Source organism: Desmodus rotundus, chromosome 3 (genome assembly GCF_022682495.2).
Source record: "Desmodus rotundus isolate HL8 chromosome 3, HLdesRot8A.1, whole genome shotgun sequence".
NCBI lineage: Eukaryota > Metazoa > Chordata > Mammalia > Chiroptera > Phyllostomidae > Desmodus > Desmodus rotundus.
In genome coordinates this window covers 148,833,258-148,851,779 of record NC_071389.1, presented here as the reverse complement: position 1 = coordinate 148,851,779, position 18,522 = coordinate 148,833,258, and the positions used below count along the sequence as shown (strand labels likewise).

Genomic DNA, 18,522 nt, shown 5'->3' with positions numbered 1-18,522 from the left:
GGAAACTAAGTTTCTATTAAAGTCCCCACCTCCCTCCCTTAAAAGCCAGAAGGCTACTGCTTTTAAGGATAAGCAATGCAGAGCTTAGAAGAAATGTCAAGAAGAAAGCCAAAAATTTCTGAGGGGAGGTAAATGCTGCCTTGGCCAAAATATACAGAGAATGAAGGATGACAGTTACCTAAGAAATCACAAATTTAAAATAAGCACTAGGAAAATGTATTCTTTTCACCCACAGTACTTTAAAATGCAGATTTCTGGCTTCATCCCATTTAATAAATCTGAATCTCAAAAGCAAGAGCTTAGGGATCTAAACTTTAAAAAGTGTCCCCTGGTTAATCTTATGGACAGTCAAAAAATTTTTTAAATCTTCTCACCAAGTGCAAAGAAGGCTGCTATTGCATTCCAATCCCCCTCATCCCCCAAAAGCACTAGGGGCCTCCCAAAAAAGTTTTAAGATTCCTACAAAGAGGATATCTCAGCTGCAGGAATGTGAAAGGGGAAAAAAAAAAAAAAGGAAGGAATCACAGCTGACTCTAAGGAGCACACCTGTCTCGCTGCCTTCCTAGAATTCAAATAGAGGAACAGAAAGACTCTTGTTAATCGGAGGAGTTCAATAAAGGAAGAACATGCCAAAACAAGACCAAGGAACACCTCAGGTATGTGGGGGAAAGAGGGAGGCAAGTAGGTTCAAGCACACAAAGGTATTTTTTTCCCTACAGAACTGATACAGTGAGAGAATGTCAATAAAGAGGAGAATAGATTTTTAAGGCTTATGTGTTTTGCCTGTTCATTTAGAGCTCTAAAGAGAGCCATCATATAAGGCCTTTCTTATCTATGGCTCTGTTCTTTTCCAGTTTCCTTTCCTACTCAACCATTTTATATCTAAACACAAGCATAATAGTGAAAATTCTTAACTGCCTTCTCTACTCTAACTCAATAAACTCTTAACCCAATAAATACTTTCCAAAATCCAGCAACAAAGCATTTCAAACATAATCTCCTCAATAATACATATTCACTGCTACAGACTTAAAAGATTCAATATTTGATATGAACTACAAATGTGGAACACCCTGAAAATACATTTCTATTTCTGTCCTAAGAATCTGCTCTGGGGATGAGAAGGTAAGATTTGGTTAAAATATTATTTTTTGAAAATGTGAGAAGAGAGTAGCAAAGGACTGAAAACATGAGAAAAGAGTAGCAAACGAACAGGAGGGGAAAAAAAGACATTAACAGTTTCTAGATCTTAAAAAGGACCTCAGATTTTATTAAAAACAGGCCCTTTGCTAGTTTGCTAGTAGTGACCAAGTATCCCCCTATAAAATATCTCCCAATCTAACACCATGCTTCACCCCCATCTCCATCTCTAAAAGACTATAGAATTTTTTCTGACCAGTTTCAGCTATCAGGCATGAAAAGCAACTTTGCTATTTTGGTAAGTACATAAAAAAAAATGAACTATCATATAATTATTAAACCTTTATTGATTGAACCCATATGCATTTTTTAAAAATAAAGTATTACCTCTCCTAATCAATGTCAGCTCAAACAATTCAAGTGCTGACATCTCAAGTATTAAAATACATCTTAGCCCTGGCTGTTGTGGCTCAGTGGGTTGGGCCCCAGTCTGTGAACTGAAAGGTCGTAGGTTCGCATCCAGGGCACATGCCTCGGTTGCAGGCCAGGTCCCCATTTGGGGGTGTGTGAGAAGCAACCACGCATTGATGTTTCTCTCCCATTCTCCCTCCTTTCTTTCCCTTCTCTCTGAAAATAAATAAAACCTTAAAAAAAAATCTTAAACATTCCTGTATTGGTACAGCTCTCACATCATGAGAAACCTTTGAAACACCAAAATGCTCCCCTCCCAGCAAAAATAACATACACACATACTAAACAAAACAAACACAAAAAGCCCACACTTTTTCCTCCCATACATATTTTGAAGGATGGACAGACAGACTTGGATTCAGGTAGTTGGGTCACATTTTAGCATAGCCAAGAAGAGTGTCTAGTAGCAATCAGACAGGTACTGACTGCTCTGCTTAGAAAAGCCAGGCCAGCTACTGGTCACTCCAAAATTAGACATACAATCATATATAATGTGTTTACAGGTGGGTTTTTAACAATTATTCATCTTATGTACTAAAGAGTAGCACTTGGGGGGGGGGGGTGCGAACAAAACCCTGACACTCAAAAGAATAATCCTACCCCACGAGCTTGGCTAGCCCAAAACCACCAAAAGTATTTAAAAGTAAAACAGACTCAATGAAATCCGGCATTCCCCTCTTTTTCCAGGCTATGTTTACTTTTGGGGCAAAGACTGCAGGGGGACCACAGAGAGGCATAAAACTTGTTTTTTATCAAAGTCATCAGTTCTGACATGTTAGAAGAAGGAATTCAAAGACATTAGTAGGGTTGGTGTATCAAGCAGGGGAAATAGGAATGTGAGTTTTTTACCTGACTATAAACTTTCTTACCTACTAGTTATTTGGGTTCAAACTCAATGAATGAAATCAGAAAGGGAAAAATCAAATGAAAAGGTATGTACACCTTAGGAAGTATAAACCCTTTATCACAAACTTCTCAAAGATCCAATTTATAGTAAACAGGGCAAAGCACCAGCCATAAACGCTAACATAACATCAAAAATTTCATCTTGCTTCCCCAAATTTTTAAAGCTTTTCCTCTTGAAGTGTTCAATTTATACTCCTAATAATTCATGCCTAATTGTCCCTCATTCCCAGCTAGGTAAAAAAGTGTGTGTCTGAAAGTTAGGGCATAGTGGGAGTAGAAGTTGTTCAGAAAAGAAAAACCTGACTCCTACTTCTCTAGATAAAATTAGAATACATTCTCAAGAGTCCTGGGCAGGAGAGAAAAATTCCATTCTGCCTCTTTGCTCTTCCAAATTCCTATAGCCAAGTGGTTCAACAGCAGTTGAATGGCACACATAATGACATCATTGACTGGAACCATAATAGAAGGGAGTGAGAAGAGCAGGTGGGGGGGTAGAGTGGGAAGGGAGGGAGATGAAGATGTATTTGTGTTACAGACAAAAGACAAGTCCTGTTCCTCAGCAGGAACAAATGAAGAACCAGATGAGGGTATAAACTGAGGTCAGAGAGTTTTCCCTATTGTTTCCTCTTTAAACAGTTCCTTCACCACTCCCTAAAGGTTTGTTTCAATGGTTGGGTGGAGAAACAGCAGTATAAGAAATGCCAAGTATTTATTTTCAAATTATGAATGAGAAGGGGATTTAAAGGACTGATTAAATTTGGTTGGGCCCTAAAATGCTCCAAGAATTGCTGAAGACTATGTGGGGTTGGGTCTTGGGTTTTTCTTAAAATTCATCCTTTCTGATAACCACTCTCAATTGCTATCTCTATCTCCCATAAATATAACCCATTTTTATCTTTTCTTATTGGTTAATATAAGTTATAAGGATAGTTTTTCAAATGGAGAAATTGTTTTGGGAAAAATGACAATCTAGGATGAAGTGTGTGGGGGGTATTTCCCCAAAAGTCCTTGATCAATGAAATATAACGACTAAAAGGATCACACTGAAGATTTTCGCATCTATAATCCTACACTGCATTTTCCTTGGGTTTTGCTTTTTTGGTTTTTTGGGGCTTAAACAACAGATATTTATTTTCGTATGGTTCTGGAGGTTGAAAGTCTGAAATCAGGGTGCCAAGGATTGGTTTTTGGTGAGGACTCTCTGTTTTGTAGTCAGCCACCTTCTCATTGTGTTAAGCACATTTCCTTGGTGCATGTATGTGGAGAGACAGAGACAGCATGGGAAAGCCTGTACGTGAGCGAGCTTTCTTGCTCTTGCAAGCGAGCTTTCTTGGTCTTATAGGGTCCTATGGGAAACGGAAATAGAGAAGTTAAATGCTGCACTTGGTCTAGGTATAGCTGCTTGAGTATATTTGGATGAATGTAAGAACCCAAACCTACTCAGCAGGCTACTTTCCCTGAGATCTAAATCTTCTACCACTACCCCTTTAAAAAATATTCTACAGAACACCTTGCCGTAGCTTATAGTTCCCTCGGTGTTCTTACAGTTCCATGTTGGCACTGTCCTATTCATGGCCCCACAGTTCTCCCTTTGGAAAAGCTTTGTATACCCATGGGTAAACTCTCTAACAAATCCCAATTATAGGTTCTCTGGGAAGGCTGATGAACTTCCTTCTCTCCATATCTCAATGGCTTATCTCTATTCCAAAGCCCAATGCTGAAGGGGAAAAGCAAACAAGTATTTCAAACAAGATAGTGGAAGGGACTCTAGATATAATCAAATGGGCCTTCCAGAAGAGAATGACTGGACACCAGCCCACCACCAGTTAGCCACAATGAAATTTGTATGCTAGGAGACACTGGTGCCTTCCTGTGCTTGGAACTGACTTTTTGGCCCAGCTTCTTCTTTGATATCTTAACCCATTTTAGTGACAAACTCCTCAGAAGTAAGGCAGATCTAATTTCTCTCTCACTCTGAAGAGATTTATCCCCAACCAATGGGTGAGCAAAAATATACATTTATATGAAAGTCTCATGAAACTAATCACTGCAGCTACCCAAGAATCTTCTAGTTACCAGCCTCATCAACAAGATGATGGCCACTGGAGGGACAGTTTGTTTTCAATCTTTATATTCTGACACTGTATAACTTAAGACCTACATTATCAGGGAAGAAACTGGCAAAAATTACAAACCTGGGAAAAGCAGCCTTCAGGATTTATAAGCCTTAAGATAAATTATTAGCACAGTTAGCTATATGAAGAGCTACGAGTAGGGAAAACCCAGTTAACACTATAGTAGAGAAGGAAGATGTATTAAGATTAATAGGGATATAAGATGCTTATATTTTCTTCTGTTATTAATGAATAAGTAGTAACACATGCTCCTCACATTCCCAGGGTGGGAGAAGAATATAAACCACATTCCAGTTTTCTGCTTAGTGCCTGGGCTTTTTTTTTTTTTTTTTTTTTTTTTTTTTTAAAATATACTTACCTAGCTGGATTTCCTGTAACTTCCTAAAGTATCAAGCTTCACTTTCCCAAATGCGCCAATATTTGAAAACAAAATAAAACAAACTCAAATTAGCTACTTCAGTGAACACTGTAACTGTAGACCCAGACTTAACTTTTTACAAAAACTAATGTCCTATGACCAATATATGTCAACTGATCTGGCTTCCCATCTATTCCCTCTATCCATCTCTCTCGTTCCTTTTACAGATGAATTTCTTATGTGCCAGGCCAAGTCCTGTCCTACACCAACAGACTAACTATAACACTCTTTCTCTTGGGAGGCATGGAAAAGTGACAGGGGGAAAAAAAACAACAACAGTCTAGCACAAGACTGAAAACCTAGCAGATGATCAATCAGAACCAATCAGGCAGAGGTTATTTAGCTGCATTTTGTTTTGTTTGAGGGGTGGGAGGTTTCTTAGCCCATAGTCACCATGAGGTTTATATGAGAAAAGGCATGCCATTCTATCCTTAAATAATCCAAAGAGCTGGAGGGGACAATTTACAGCCTCTTGTGTAAAAAATGTCTATAAATGCCAGTGCCATTCTTTGCCCCGTCACTTCCCATTATTCTAAACCAACAGGATTCTATTCACTGAGACTTGAGCTGAAAACATGAATGGACAGGCCTTTCTTGGGCAGGGCAAAAAAGGGAAGATGACTAGGGGGTGGGGGAAGATAAACTTCTTTAGGTTTCTGTGCACTGCCTAATGTGTATGGTATACTAGTGAAGCTAAAAACTGAAACATATGCATAGTCATGCAAAAGTCAGCCTAGGAAGAAGAGTTGAGACTCAGTATCCTCAAATGTGTACTAAGCACAAGGCAAATCTAAAATACAAAGAGATAATCAAATTAGGAAAGTTAAAAAAATTACTCATAAATACCATTGATCTATGGCTTACTTCCTCTCATACACTTTCTCTTTATCATATATACTGGTCTGCAATAAAATCTACTAAAGAGAAAGCAAGCAGCAAGCAATCAGGATCTTAAACTGGATCAAGTAAACACACACCCTGTGACGTGGAGATGACAGGAAGCAGGTTTCTCCTTGTACTCTTTAGGATACTAGGATGAAGAAGAGGCATCTCCACACCATCTACTAACGTACCACTATTGGCATCATATCTAAGTGAATGAGATCTGTGCCAAATTACATAGGAGGATGCTATACTAGAACCCAGGATCCTAAAACAAGGTGGACAAAGTGTGCTGATCTGGTTGTTCCATAAATACAAACTCAATCATATCACTACCTTGGCCAACCAAACAAATACTAGGTAACAAATCATCTCTGGTGATAAAGAACAGTTAAACGTAAGACCAGACCAGGCAACTCTCACCAAAAACGTGTCCAATTTGCAATTTCAAGATTTGGATCTAGGACACTAAGTTCTGAAAAAGAAGTTACTTGGGGGGGGGGGGGAAGAACACTTTCTTTTATCTTAGTTTTATTCCTCTAATATCTCTCCTACAGATTCAGTCTAAAACTGCTTATATTCTCGAAGTACTAAAAAATTCTGGGCTACGAAAACAGTGGTTTAATTTATGTAGTCTGATAAAGGAAACTTATGCTACTTCCAAGTGTAAAAGCTGTGTGGGAGATATAAGCTAGACTTGAGTAGTTCAATAAACATGTGGTTGTTTAAACTAATTAAAAATTCAGTTCCTCAGTTATATTAGCTACATTTTAAGTGATCAATAACCACATGTGGCTAAATACTACTATATTAAATAATAAATTATTCAATAGAACAATAGTCTATAGAATATTTCCATCATCACAGAAAGTTCTATTGAACAGTAGTGGTCTAGACAGCAAAATATCTACATTTCTGGGACATTTTAATGGTTTATGGGGAAAATTAGAGCAAGCTGTTAAAATTAGGATGATCCTGAAAATCAGGATTTAGGATCAATGTATATGGAACCTATATTCAAAGATGGCATCTCAAAAAATCACAAACCTCTAAGCAGAGTGGTACCTGGAATAAATCATATACTCTAACACAGTGCTGCTCAAAATGTAGTCTGCCCCCTGGTGCTGGTCCCCAAACTGTTTGTTACCAAAAGTCCAGAAATTGAGTGTTTAGACATTTCCAAAGTAATTTAACACTGCTGTGCCATTTTTACTGTATTTTATACAAGTACCACTTTGCAATAAATTGGAAACTTAAAAAAGCTAGTCTTTGCCACAGAATCTGAGAAACACCACTCTAGAACATATGTGTGACATGAATAGGATCAGAGAAGAGAGCTCATATGGTCAGAGTTCTGCCAATTACCATTATCTAATTATAACCCTTTAGAGATTTAAAATGAGAATTGAAATCTTCTCAATGATCAAATAAAACACAGAAGTTAACTGACTAAATTAAAGTCATAAAGCCAGTTGGCCAACAGAACTGACCTAAGAAAGGAAGAGCCCTGGCCGGGTGGCTCAGTTGGTTGGAGCATCATCCTGTACACCAAAAGGTTGCAGTTTCAATTCCCAGTTAGGTCAGGGCACATACCTAGGTTGCAGCTTTGATCCCCAGTCAGGGCGCATACAGGAGGCAACCAACCAATGTTTCTCTCTCACATCGATGTTTCTCTCTCTCCAAAATCAATAAACATATCCTTGGGTAAAGATTAAAAAAGAAGAAAACTAGTATTTATTGAGGGTCAAAGTGTCACTATGTTAGGAAATTTTGAATATACAATTATTTACTCTTCACATAGTGTTAGGTATTACCCCCATTTTATAGATGAGGACCAAATAAATTTAATACTTTGCTCCAAGTCACAAAATAAATTAAGGTATATCTTCATGTTTTACTCAGTCTCCTGTGGACTGAAAATTGAAATCAGGTCAAATATGAAAAAGACTCTAGGGAAGGAAAGAAAAAAGCTGATATCCCTGTAATGAAATGCTATCAAAATAACCTAGGTGCACAGTATAGGTGAGGGACAAACTCCTTTCAGGAATGTGCCACGTGAGCTGAATAATAGGAGGTATGATGTTCTATTTAGTTAATTTTGATGGAACACATACACACACATAATTCCCTAGAAGAGTGAAATTATTGCCGAGATCCTCAGACACCTAACCCCTCATATACAAAGATAGATGAGAACCAGGGCCACAGATCCAAGGCACCCTTTCTTGGCCATCTAGAAAAACACAAATGACTTTGGGTTTATAATAATTCTTCCCAATTAACCTGTATGTGGTTTAAGAATCACATACTCTGCCTATGCCTCAACTCCAAATTTTTTAAAATTTCACATAAGTCAGCAAATACTTCTACTGAATACCTATGGTCTCAGCAACAAGCTCAGCAACACACAGAGCTGATATTAAATTTCTGGTAAACATCAAATATATAACCTGAAAGAAAGGAAGATGAAACACAGTTGAAAGCAAAGTCGTAAGTCCTACAGGAGCACAAATGTTTACTTTTTAGTGTTCAGTTTTTTTCCTAAGCAAAAATATAACCACTGTCAGGTCAATATTTCCATACCCAAATGGGAAATAATCATTAAAAAAAAAAAAAAAAAAAAAGATTTTATTTTTAAAGAGAAGGGAAGGGAGAGAGAAAGAGGGAAAGAAACATTGTTTGGTTGCATCTCGCATGCCACCTACCAGGGACCTGGCCCAGAACCCAGGTATGTGCTCTGACTGGGAATTAAACAGGTGACCCTTCAGGCTGGAGCTTGATCCACTGAGCCAAATCAATCAGAGCTAATCATTTTTTTCAACGATGGTTTTTCTGGTTTGAAACATTCTTCCTTAACCCTGCCACCACTTCAACAACCAAGAGAAATACAGAGTATGCTCAAAAAGCCTGAGTAGAAGCTATGAAAACAATCTGGAAACAAACAATTAGGTTTGTGAAACAATTCCTATAATGTACTCAATAGCCACTGAGATGATAGTTAAGGATTGTGTGAAACAAAGTGTTACACTTCTCCGCCTAGTAGCCCCTAAACTGCTCTAATGTTGCAAAAACAGTACTTTACCTTTCTGGAGATTGAAGAGACATTCAAACCGAATCTTTGAGCTCTTTCCTTTAGCTTGTCCAGGTTAACCTACAAGAACATAGGGGAAACCAAAAAAACAAACAAACAAACAAAACAACAAAGAACAACCTGTATTAAAAAAATCAAAACAGAAAGTACAGAAGGCAAAAACTATGGACCAAAGGTAAGAGTTAAATAAGACTACAACATCAAATACACCCTGTGTACCAAATTAGGAAACTAAGCAGCACCCACCCATGCCACTAATTATTAAAAGGCCTCTCCTGGAATGTAGTGAAAGATTTAGCCCTGCCTCCTTCATTCATCAAAGGTGGTAAGAACCTGAGGAAGGGATTTAAGATCAAAGTAGAAAAACACTGCTGGAAAAAGCAAACAAATGTCTAAATCATCACCTCCAAGCATGTCCCCCATTCACAGTCAAACACCATTAATTCCTATACAGTCTATGCAAATAGTTCTTGACTCTATCTCCTGGCAAAAAGAAATGATCTCTACACATCTACTTTCTTCAGAAGACAAATCTACCACCAGTACTCTACTCAATTTTTTTCATTTTTCTTGGAAGCTTTGATATATCAAGACTTAATTATCATAAGGATATTTGGGACTTTTTTCCTTTTTTCTTTTATTAAGTTAGATAAGGGCTATTTTGAATGATTAATGTATGTAACTGCCAAGGCCACTATGGACAGGTAAGAGACGTGGGTCTTTATTTCTTGGTCTCTTCCTCCTTGGACAGAGTCTTGATGATCTCCTACTTCTTGACCTGAAGCTATTCTACATGGCACTTGTATGCTTCCTTGGTCTCACACCTTCAGGTCTTAGCCTGGTCAGCTGGAAATTTCTGTGTGCCTTGTCTGCCTTTAGCTTGTGAATGTGTTCCATAAGAATCCATTTTTTAAAAAGCTTTTATTTATTTTTAGAGAGGGGAAGAGAGAGAGGGAAAGAAACACCCACTGGTTACCTCTCACATACCCCCAACTGGGGACCTGGCCCACAACCCAGGCCCAGGAACGTGCCCGGACCAAGAATTAAACCAGCAACTTTCTGGTTGGTGGTATGATGCCCAACCCACTGAGCCACATCATTCAGGGCAAGAATCCACTTGTTTTTTAATATGTTACCTCTCACTTTCAGATTCAGGCTGTGATACATGTGGTGGTCAATCTTCTTAGATTAACAGCGTCTTCTGAGCAGTGGGTGAAGAATTCTCATCCTCCTCATCCAGGTTACTTCCTCAGGCATTCAAGCACTGGCAGTGCACCCTTTGCCTTACCTCACCCATATACCTGCCCTTCTTGCAGGCCAAGGTGTTTTCCTGGCATCAAGACCAGAAATGGATAATCACAGGCTTCCAGATGATCAGTCCATCTTTGACTAGCTTTTGAATCTGATCACGGGAGTTGGCTTTGGCGATTTCACTAGTCTTACTGGGGTTCAACACGACCTTCTTTTGCCAGCAAAAGACACTAGAAGTCAGCCTATTGTGAAGCCTGAGCATACTCATGAATGAGGCCACAGTGGCAAAAGTATTTTAGACATTTCCATTAAACTGTAACCCCAAGAGCAAGATTTCAAAGAACTGAACATATGTCACCACACCATTTATTTCCATTTTCTAAACACTTACCGGTCACAACGGCCCAGAAGTGTCCTATTCTACCTAGTCTTTATTTTCTGATTTTACATTTACTAGGGAGTATTTAAAAGTACCACTATCTATAAACAGAACTCATTAAGTTGCTTTCTCATATTCTTTTGTGGTAATTAAGAATCAGACATTATCCAAAGCCATTTGACAAGACCTAAAACTCCAGTACCATAAAACAAAGTGTTACATGGACCGTGTCCTCTAACAAATCTATTCATTTTTTCAAGAGTGGTAGAAAGATTGCTATAGCATTTTTGAAGATGTGGCAATTTTCCTGACCTCTCAGTACCTCAAACAATCCTTTTTATTCAGGACATAAAACACTACTGAAAACGGTCACCAAGCTCATATGATCTGAGTTTCCTCTGACCTCGGGAAGAGGAGGAGTGTCTAACTTTAAAACTAACCGCACAGAGTTAAACTTTGGCTCTAAAGGATTCTTACCATAGGCTTGGTGTCAGATGACAGGCCTAAAAAAGAAAAAGGTTTTATGTAATATTTTAAAAAGTCATAAAGGAAGTTCAGAGTCTTCAAATCAAATTAGACAGCATAGAAATAGTTTGTAAGACACATAAATAATTCTTTAAAAAAAAGAAAGAAAAGGAAGTACTAATACATGCTATAACATGAATGAACCCTAAACACATTATGCTAAGTGAAAGAATTCAGTCACAAAAAAACACAAATTGTATGGATTCCACTTACATAAAGGTAAATTTACAGATACAGAAAAAAAATCAGTGGTTGCTTGGGGAATAGGGTGGAGAACAACTGCTAATGGGTACAGGGTTTCTTTTTTGGGTGATGGATATGTCTTAAAATTAGGCTGTGATAATGGCTGCACAGCCCTATGAACAAAAAACCCCCCAAAACAAAAAAAGTGAATTATATATTTTAAATGAATGAACTGTATGGCATATAGATTATATCTCAATAAGGCTGTTTAAAAAAGATATAAAAATGGCATATGTGGAAAAAAGAGCAGAGTTACTATCATTGAGTTAACATTATGGTCTCCTTAAGACAATGTTCTGCACTGAAATTATCACTAAGCAAGTAGTACATTGGCCTATAGGATCAACCCTAATCTACTCAATAATTATTTATTTAAAACTGTCAAAATTTTATTTTAACCACGCTTAATTTTGCAATTGGTTCCCTAACACTGTAAACATTTTTTTTAATGGAAAGAGAGGAAGAGAAGCATCATTGAGCGAGAGATACACGGAACAGTTGCGTCTTACAAGTCCACAACCAGGGACCTGGCTTGCAACCCAGGCATGTGCCCTGACCAGGAATTGAACCAGCGACCTTTCCATTCGCAGGCTGGCACTCAATCCACTTAGCCACACCAGCCAGAGCCAACATTTTACACATGGATTCAACTTTTACCACAACCTGTGTGCTAGGAATAGGAACTGTTAGGTGTTTTTATGTTCTCATTCGTAAAACTCTAACTCCTTTTAAATGTTCTATTCTTTTAAGAGCTACTCTGTAGTTCTATGATGTCAGAATTATACAATAATACTATAAATGTTATATATACAATATTTTATTTTTCTTGATCAGGATTCCTTTTCAGACTAGGAATTAATCTGAACTTCTCGTCTTTCTTCAAATAGTACCATCTAACGTCTAATAATTTTGGTTGTACTATCACCAATCCTATTATATCTCTTGACATAACTAAAAGCCAGAATGTAATCTTATTTCTAACACACAGAGTGATAGTAGCCAAAATTTTGCTGGTCTTTTTAAAAAAAAACCCAGCAAAACACTATAAAATCTTTGGAGGGCATTTTCTTAACATACTTGAAACTATTAATAGGTCACTAGGAAGACTGAATTGGATTCGGAAACTACATTTAAATTTTAGGTCTCTTAGAACAGGGATTGATTATGTGATCTTATTTTATTTTTTTAAAGATTTTATTTATTTATTTTTAGAGAGAGGGGAAGGGAGGAAAAAGCAGAAAAACATCAATGTGTGGTTGCCTCTCGCACGCCCCTTAACTGGGGACCTGGCCCACAACCCAGGCATTTGCCCTGATTGGGAATCAAACCAGCAACCCTTTAGTTTGTAGGCTGGTGCTCAATCCACTGAGCCACACCAGCCAGGGCTGATTATGTGATTTTAAAAAACAACTTTTTTCCTAATTTGCAACAAAATGCATTCATTGTAGAAATTCTAAAAACACAGACAAGCAGAAAGAGGTCACTCAAAACTCTACCTACCAGAGATAATGAGTATTAGCAATTTGGTATATATCCTTCTAATTTTTTTTACTTGCCATTATATGCATTTTTATTACTAAAATGGGAACACACTGCAAATTGTATAACTTGCCTTTTTCACTTAAAATCTTTCTGACAAATATTCTTCAATATAATTTTTAACATCTGCATGGTCTTCCACTCTACTATCGTGCACATTTATTTAACCAATTCTCTACTGTGTATCACACTGTTTCCAAGTTACTGACCCCTTAGATGATAATTAATTTACTGATGATAATTAATACATGATCATCCTTGTGGCTAAGTCTTAAAAGTATACCCAAGATTATTTCCTTGTAAATTCCTAAGAAGTTAAGATGGTTGAGGTAAAAAAGATTCTCTTTCCCTTTATCACTACACTAGACAGTGTAAGTCTGGACAGGTACATACTAATTATATGCTGGTTTGAGACACTAGAATAAGCGAGGTACTAGAAACTTCTCTGAAAATGTCCAAGAAAAGGAAAACAAATTTTGGCACCACTTCTTATTCTCATAACCTCAGTACCTTCTCTAAACTGCCCAGGAATGCTTAAGTATAGTTTTACCTAAAGCAAAGAGGTAAATGTTACAACCTCTTTTTAAAGGCTTCTAGAGCTAACAAGTTTACCTTAATTAGGAGAAATAATATCTGCTGTGCCAGAAAATAAGACTTGTAGAGGTAACTTTCTCAGAAGAGTCTCTGGATGCTTACCTTTTGATGGAATTGAAGAAATCCCAAATCTGTAGGAAGAAAAACAAGCTCAGTTTTAAGAAGCTGTTCATACTCCTGGTCTCCTTGTCAAGTGTACATATGGCACTTCTTGCTTGTGATCTCAAGCCTTGCAATCATTAGCTAATTCTAACAAGCCCATGAAAGATGTCTCTTTTACTCTTTTTCTCACCAAGAGTCCAGATAATAAGCTAAAAAGAAGCCTTACCAGAATTGGGAGCAGTTCCTGACTTTTACCTATTACAAACCTCTGCTTGATAATAAAACCCCTCTATAGCAATGATATACAAATCAATATAGTTCCATCAATGGAGCCAAAAAAGTGTTTCTTCTCAGCAAGGCCTATATCCTACTTAAAGTCAACTGTATTTACACCCTGGCTAGTGTGGCTCAGTGGGTTGAGTGCCAGCCTGCAAACCAAAAAGTTGCCGGTTCAATTTCCAGTCAGGGCACATGCCTGGGTTGTGGGCCAGGACCCCATTTGGGGGAATGCAAGAGGCAACCTATCAATGTTTCTCTCCCTTTCTCTCCCTCCCTTCACCTCTAACAAATAAGTAAAATCTTAAAAAATAAGTAAATAAAGTCAACGATTATATTTCAAACCCAGGATCGCAGCCCTTCACCTTCATACCAGCACCATCTCAGGTCCAAAACGCTGGGGACACTCACCTAGCTGCCCGGGCAGCTTTCTTACTCTCCAAGCTCACAGGTACATTGAATCGTTCAGCTCTCTTCTGCATTCTCTAAGTGATAATGGACAAAAGAAGGAGAAAGAAAATTTCAATTTCTGGATTCCTACTTTTAAGAGAAAAGTTGTTTAGAGGTCTGAATCTTTAGAACATCAGGAGTAATTTCTTAAGATCTAAACTGAGAATACTGACAATCGTAGAAGATATTAGGTTATAACCATCTGAGGACTTAACAGCCTTTTCCAAAAAGCAAACACAAAAAGACTATTATTACATTCATATCCTCAAAAACAAAAGAGAAGGAATAAAATAAAACCCACATTCTTCACAAAGCCAGGAAGACAAAAAGCTATGTCTAGTTGACCTCTGAAAAGGATCAAAGGAACAGCTTGGTTCCGACAGTGGTGATACTCTCAGTTAGAAATGAGGCAGTGCTGTTCTATACCACCTTTACTTTAAAGGTACAAAAAACAACACAGATCTCTACTGGAACCTAATTTCAGAGATCTTAAGACAGAATCCAGAGAAATTTCAATCTCACCAGCTACTGATTTGTAACTTAAAGGTGATATCTTCACTTTCTACTTTTCATCTCTTCTAAGGTACAATCCTCCCAGACTCCAATCCTAGTTTGTAAACATCCTAAAGAAACTTACCACTAAGACCAGAGTACTATATATAAAAAAACTAGGGCTTCAAAGGTATCTATGCTGGTCCAAATATAGGTGGTGGAAAAATATATCAATAGCAAAATCTGTCAATACTGATTTTCTATCTATTAGTAAATTTTTTAAAGTGATAATACAGATAAAATAAAGGGTAACAAACTGAAAAATATAGAGAGAGACTGCTCTTCTACTCGGGAGCATAATACCTACCTCAGTCTGTGGTATTTCAGACGTAATTTTTACCACTTTCTTTTCTGATGCCCTGGAGAAGAGGAAAGAGATTTTTTAAAATTAGAAAACTGATGTTCTAACCCAAAGCTTTAGAATTGTAAAAGAATTCACCCAAATCATGTCCTCTGCCCCATATCTCTCTGGCACCCATTAGTCCTTGAAGCCAATTATACCTTCAGTTCCTAGGACTGTCACCTATTTATAAGAGTTCACTAACATACAAAGCTACATTGCTAAAGTACATAGAAGTTATTAGGAAAGAAGTCTGGTTAAATACATTGGGCTGAAGGGAAGTATTCAAAGGATACTGGAAACCATTTGATTTACTTTTAGGAACTTTAAATTTACTTGTGGACTAATAACTATTCCTCCAACAGTCATTTAAACACCAGCTTTCAATTTTCATCACAAAAACAATTATTGTGTGCTCTATAAGCTCTGGTTTTTTCCCCTTTTACAAATCCCTTATTCTTCCCATGAAGAATGTAGCTTCAGCTAGAACAGTCAAAGTGGGACAAATAAAAATGCCAAAGGGAGTGGGGAGAAAAAAGGCTAAGGGAGTCTGAATTAGGAAAACATGTTAAGTTACCAGTCAAAGGCTTAAGAGAAAACAAAAGGGGGGGACCATAGGGGCGGGAGACAAAGTTCGGAAGTACCCAGGATAAATGGAAGGGCATTAACCTTCTACCAAACAACTCCCATAAAACTGTGGGTCATAACCAGTCTCATTAAGGTCCCTGATTTAGAGATATGGGAGGCTTTTGTTCCAATGTCCCAGACACTTTTCCCATTTGATGCCCTGAAAGGTAGTAATGGCTTAATGGCATTTTCAGAGGAAGCAATTTTGGAACAGGAACTTACTCTCTCTTCCATCCTTTTGTTGGATGTCCCAGAACTGACAAATAAGCAATGGGTGCCCCCTGCTGACCATAACTAAGTCCTACAATATCTAACTGATTTGACAAGGAAATACAAAAAAAAAATCAAACGAAACAGAAATATTTTTGGAGCTCCTCAAGCAAAAGATGATTCAAGGGGACCTCCTTTTGAATGTTCAAAGGACCTAAATTAGCCTTAAATACTCTGACTTTTAAAGAAATTTCTGAATTCTTCCCATTTCCTGGTCACTCTTCCTTCCCCAACCCTCTGTCTTGTTGAAGCAAAAAGGGATACTGAAGTTTAATGTTTTTCTTGAAGTCCAATGCCATTAAGAAAGCAGTTCTTTCCACCAACCCTAGGTTAATGACTTCCTTCACATTCCTGTCTTAAACCACAATCACTGCAGTACACCTCGGCAAAAAGGGAACCCCAGAGAGGAAGCCTCCTCCTGTTTCATTCTAATGTCCTCAGGCACAATTAAGCACAAGCAATAAAAACACATCACATTCTGGGACTCAGGGGAAATTTCATCTCTTTACTGAGAAATTTCTCTCCAACCCATAGTGATATACAAAATACTACCTAAAGGGACCCAAAACCTTTCTGCACTGTAGTTATTTTAGTCTAACCATTACTTCCCTCTAAAAAACAAAATCACCAACCCCACACACATTCGACTTCCCTGTTTAGAAATTCATTAATAAAATTAAAACCCTTTTAAACAAATTACGCATTTTACATATTCAAAGAATGAACTTCTACAAATTTTCAATTTCATTATTTTTATTTTTTAAATATTTTTAAAGATTTTATTTATTTATTTTTAGAGAGGGGAAGGGAGGGAGAAAGAGAGGGAAGCACGAATGTGTGGTTGCCTCTCATGTGCCCCCCACTGGGGACCTGGTCCACAACCCAGGCATGTGCCCTGACTTGGAATCAAACCATTGACCCCCTGGTTTGCAGCGCTCAATCCACTGAGCCACACCAGCTAGGGCAATTTCATTATTTTTAAACCACACAAGCCAACTATCCTTGTATTTACCTGATCTGCCTTCTTGTCCCAGAAGTCCCCAAAACATCTTTATTCTATTTATTTTATTTCTTCACTTATTTATTTTAAAGAGAGGGAAAGGGAGGAAGAAAAACAAAGAGAGAAATACTGATGTGAGAGAGAAATCAGTTGCATCTAGAATCCACCTGGACATGGGACTGAACCAGCAACCTAGGCATGTGCCCTGACCGGAATGAAACCAGTCACCTCTTTGTGGGACAACACCCAACCAACTGAACCACACCAATCAGGGCAAAACATCTCTATTTTGAAGCTATTCCATAAATCATTTTCTAAAAGCATTATATTTACACACACACCTTGTACAGTGGAAGATACCTAAAGGCTTCTGAAAACAGTAATATTTGATAAAATCTAATAAAACTGCATATCCCCTGTGATACAGCAAATCCAGGGATTTATCCTATGGAAATACTTGTATACATATAAAAACAGTTTCAGCCCTGGCTGGTGCGGCTCAGTGGTTGAGTGCTGGCCTGCGAATCAAAGGGTCACAGGTTCGATTCCCAGTCTAGGGCACATGCCTAGGTTGCGAGCTAGACTCCCAGTGGGTGGGCACGTGAGAGGCACCCACACATTGATGTTTCTCCCCCTTTCTTTCTCTCTCCCTACCCCTCTCTAAAAAATAAATAAAATCTTTGAAAAAAAGTTTCAGCATAAGGACATGTAGAACTGAATTTCTTGCTATTATGAATAATCTAAATGCCCATCAAGAGGAAACTGGTGAAATTACTGTTCATCCCTGGAACAGAGTACTATTAGCTGCTAGAAAGAATAAGAGTCTAAGCTGATAACTACTAAATGTGGGTAAATGGGTATTGGAGGGTCTATTACACTATTCTCATAACTTTTACATAACACAAGTCCCATAACAAGCTGGAAAAAAGGAGACCTACCACTTACTAGGATAATTACCCCTATTTCACAGGACTGATGTGAAGATTAAATGAATATATATATGCGTAACACTTAGAACCTTACCTAATACATAACTAACATTTAAGTAAAAACATTACTATATGATACAGAAAGATCTCCAGATGTGGGGGAGAAAAAAAAATCAAGAAACCAACAATATGCATATGTATCTGTATAAACACATATATATACCTACTGTGTAAAACATTACAAAAGGTATTGAAAACCTCTAGGAAATCAGATGGAAGTGAAAACAAGGGGTACTTGAGTATACGTACTGTTTAATTTTTTTACTAGTCCACATATTATAACCTTTTATAACCAAAAGGTTGGCCTTTTATAACTTAATGCATTATTATAGCTATGAAATA

The 18,522-nt window shown here is 37.7% G+C and overlaps 1 protein-coding gene and 1 pseudogene across 3 annotated transcripts in view; both read right to left on the bottom strand.

Annotated features, from left to right (window-relative positions):
* SARNP (SAP domain containing ribonucleoprotein) overlaps positions 1 to 18,522 on the bottom strand; it is a 50,575-nt gene that overhangs the window by 19,338 nt on the left and 12,715 nt on the right. The window contains exons 5-10 of one of the 3 annotated variants that reach the window (XM_045184781.1): positions 15,262 to 15,313; positions 14,364 to 14,437; positions 13,677 to 13,705; positions 11,151 to 11,176; positions 9,035 to 9,103; positions 5,011 to 5,046 (exon numbers count right to left, since the gene is read on the bottom strand). In XM_045184781.1, the coding sequence (XP_045040716.1) occupies positions 5,011 to 5,046; positions 9,035 to 9,103; positions 11,151 to 11,176; positions 13,677 to 13,705; positions 14,364 to 14,437; positions 15,262 to 15,313 (286 nt within the window). The remainder of the gene's footprint in view (positions 1 to 5,010; positions 5,047 to 9,034; positions 9,104 to 11,150; positions 11,177 to 13,676; positions 13,706 to 14,363; positions 14,438 to 15,261; positions 15,314 to 18,522) is intronic. The other 2 variants (XM_024576241.3, XM_024576242.3) reach the window with 2 other exon arrangements.
* Positions 9,110 to 11,144, bottom strand: LOC112319029 (large ribosomal subunit protein eL19-like; annotated as a pseudogene).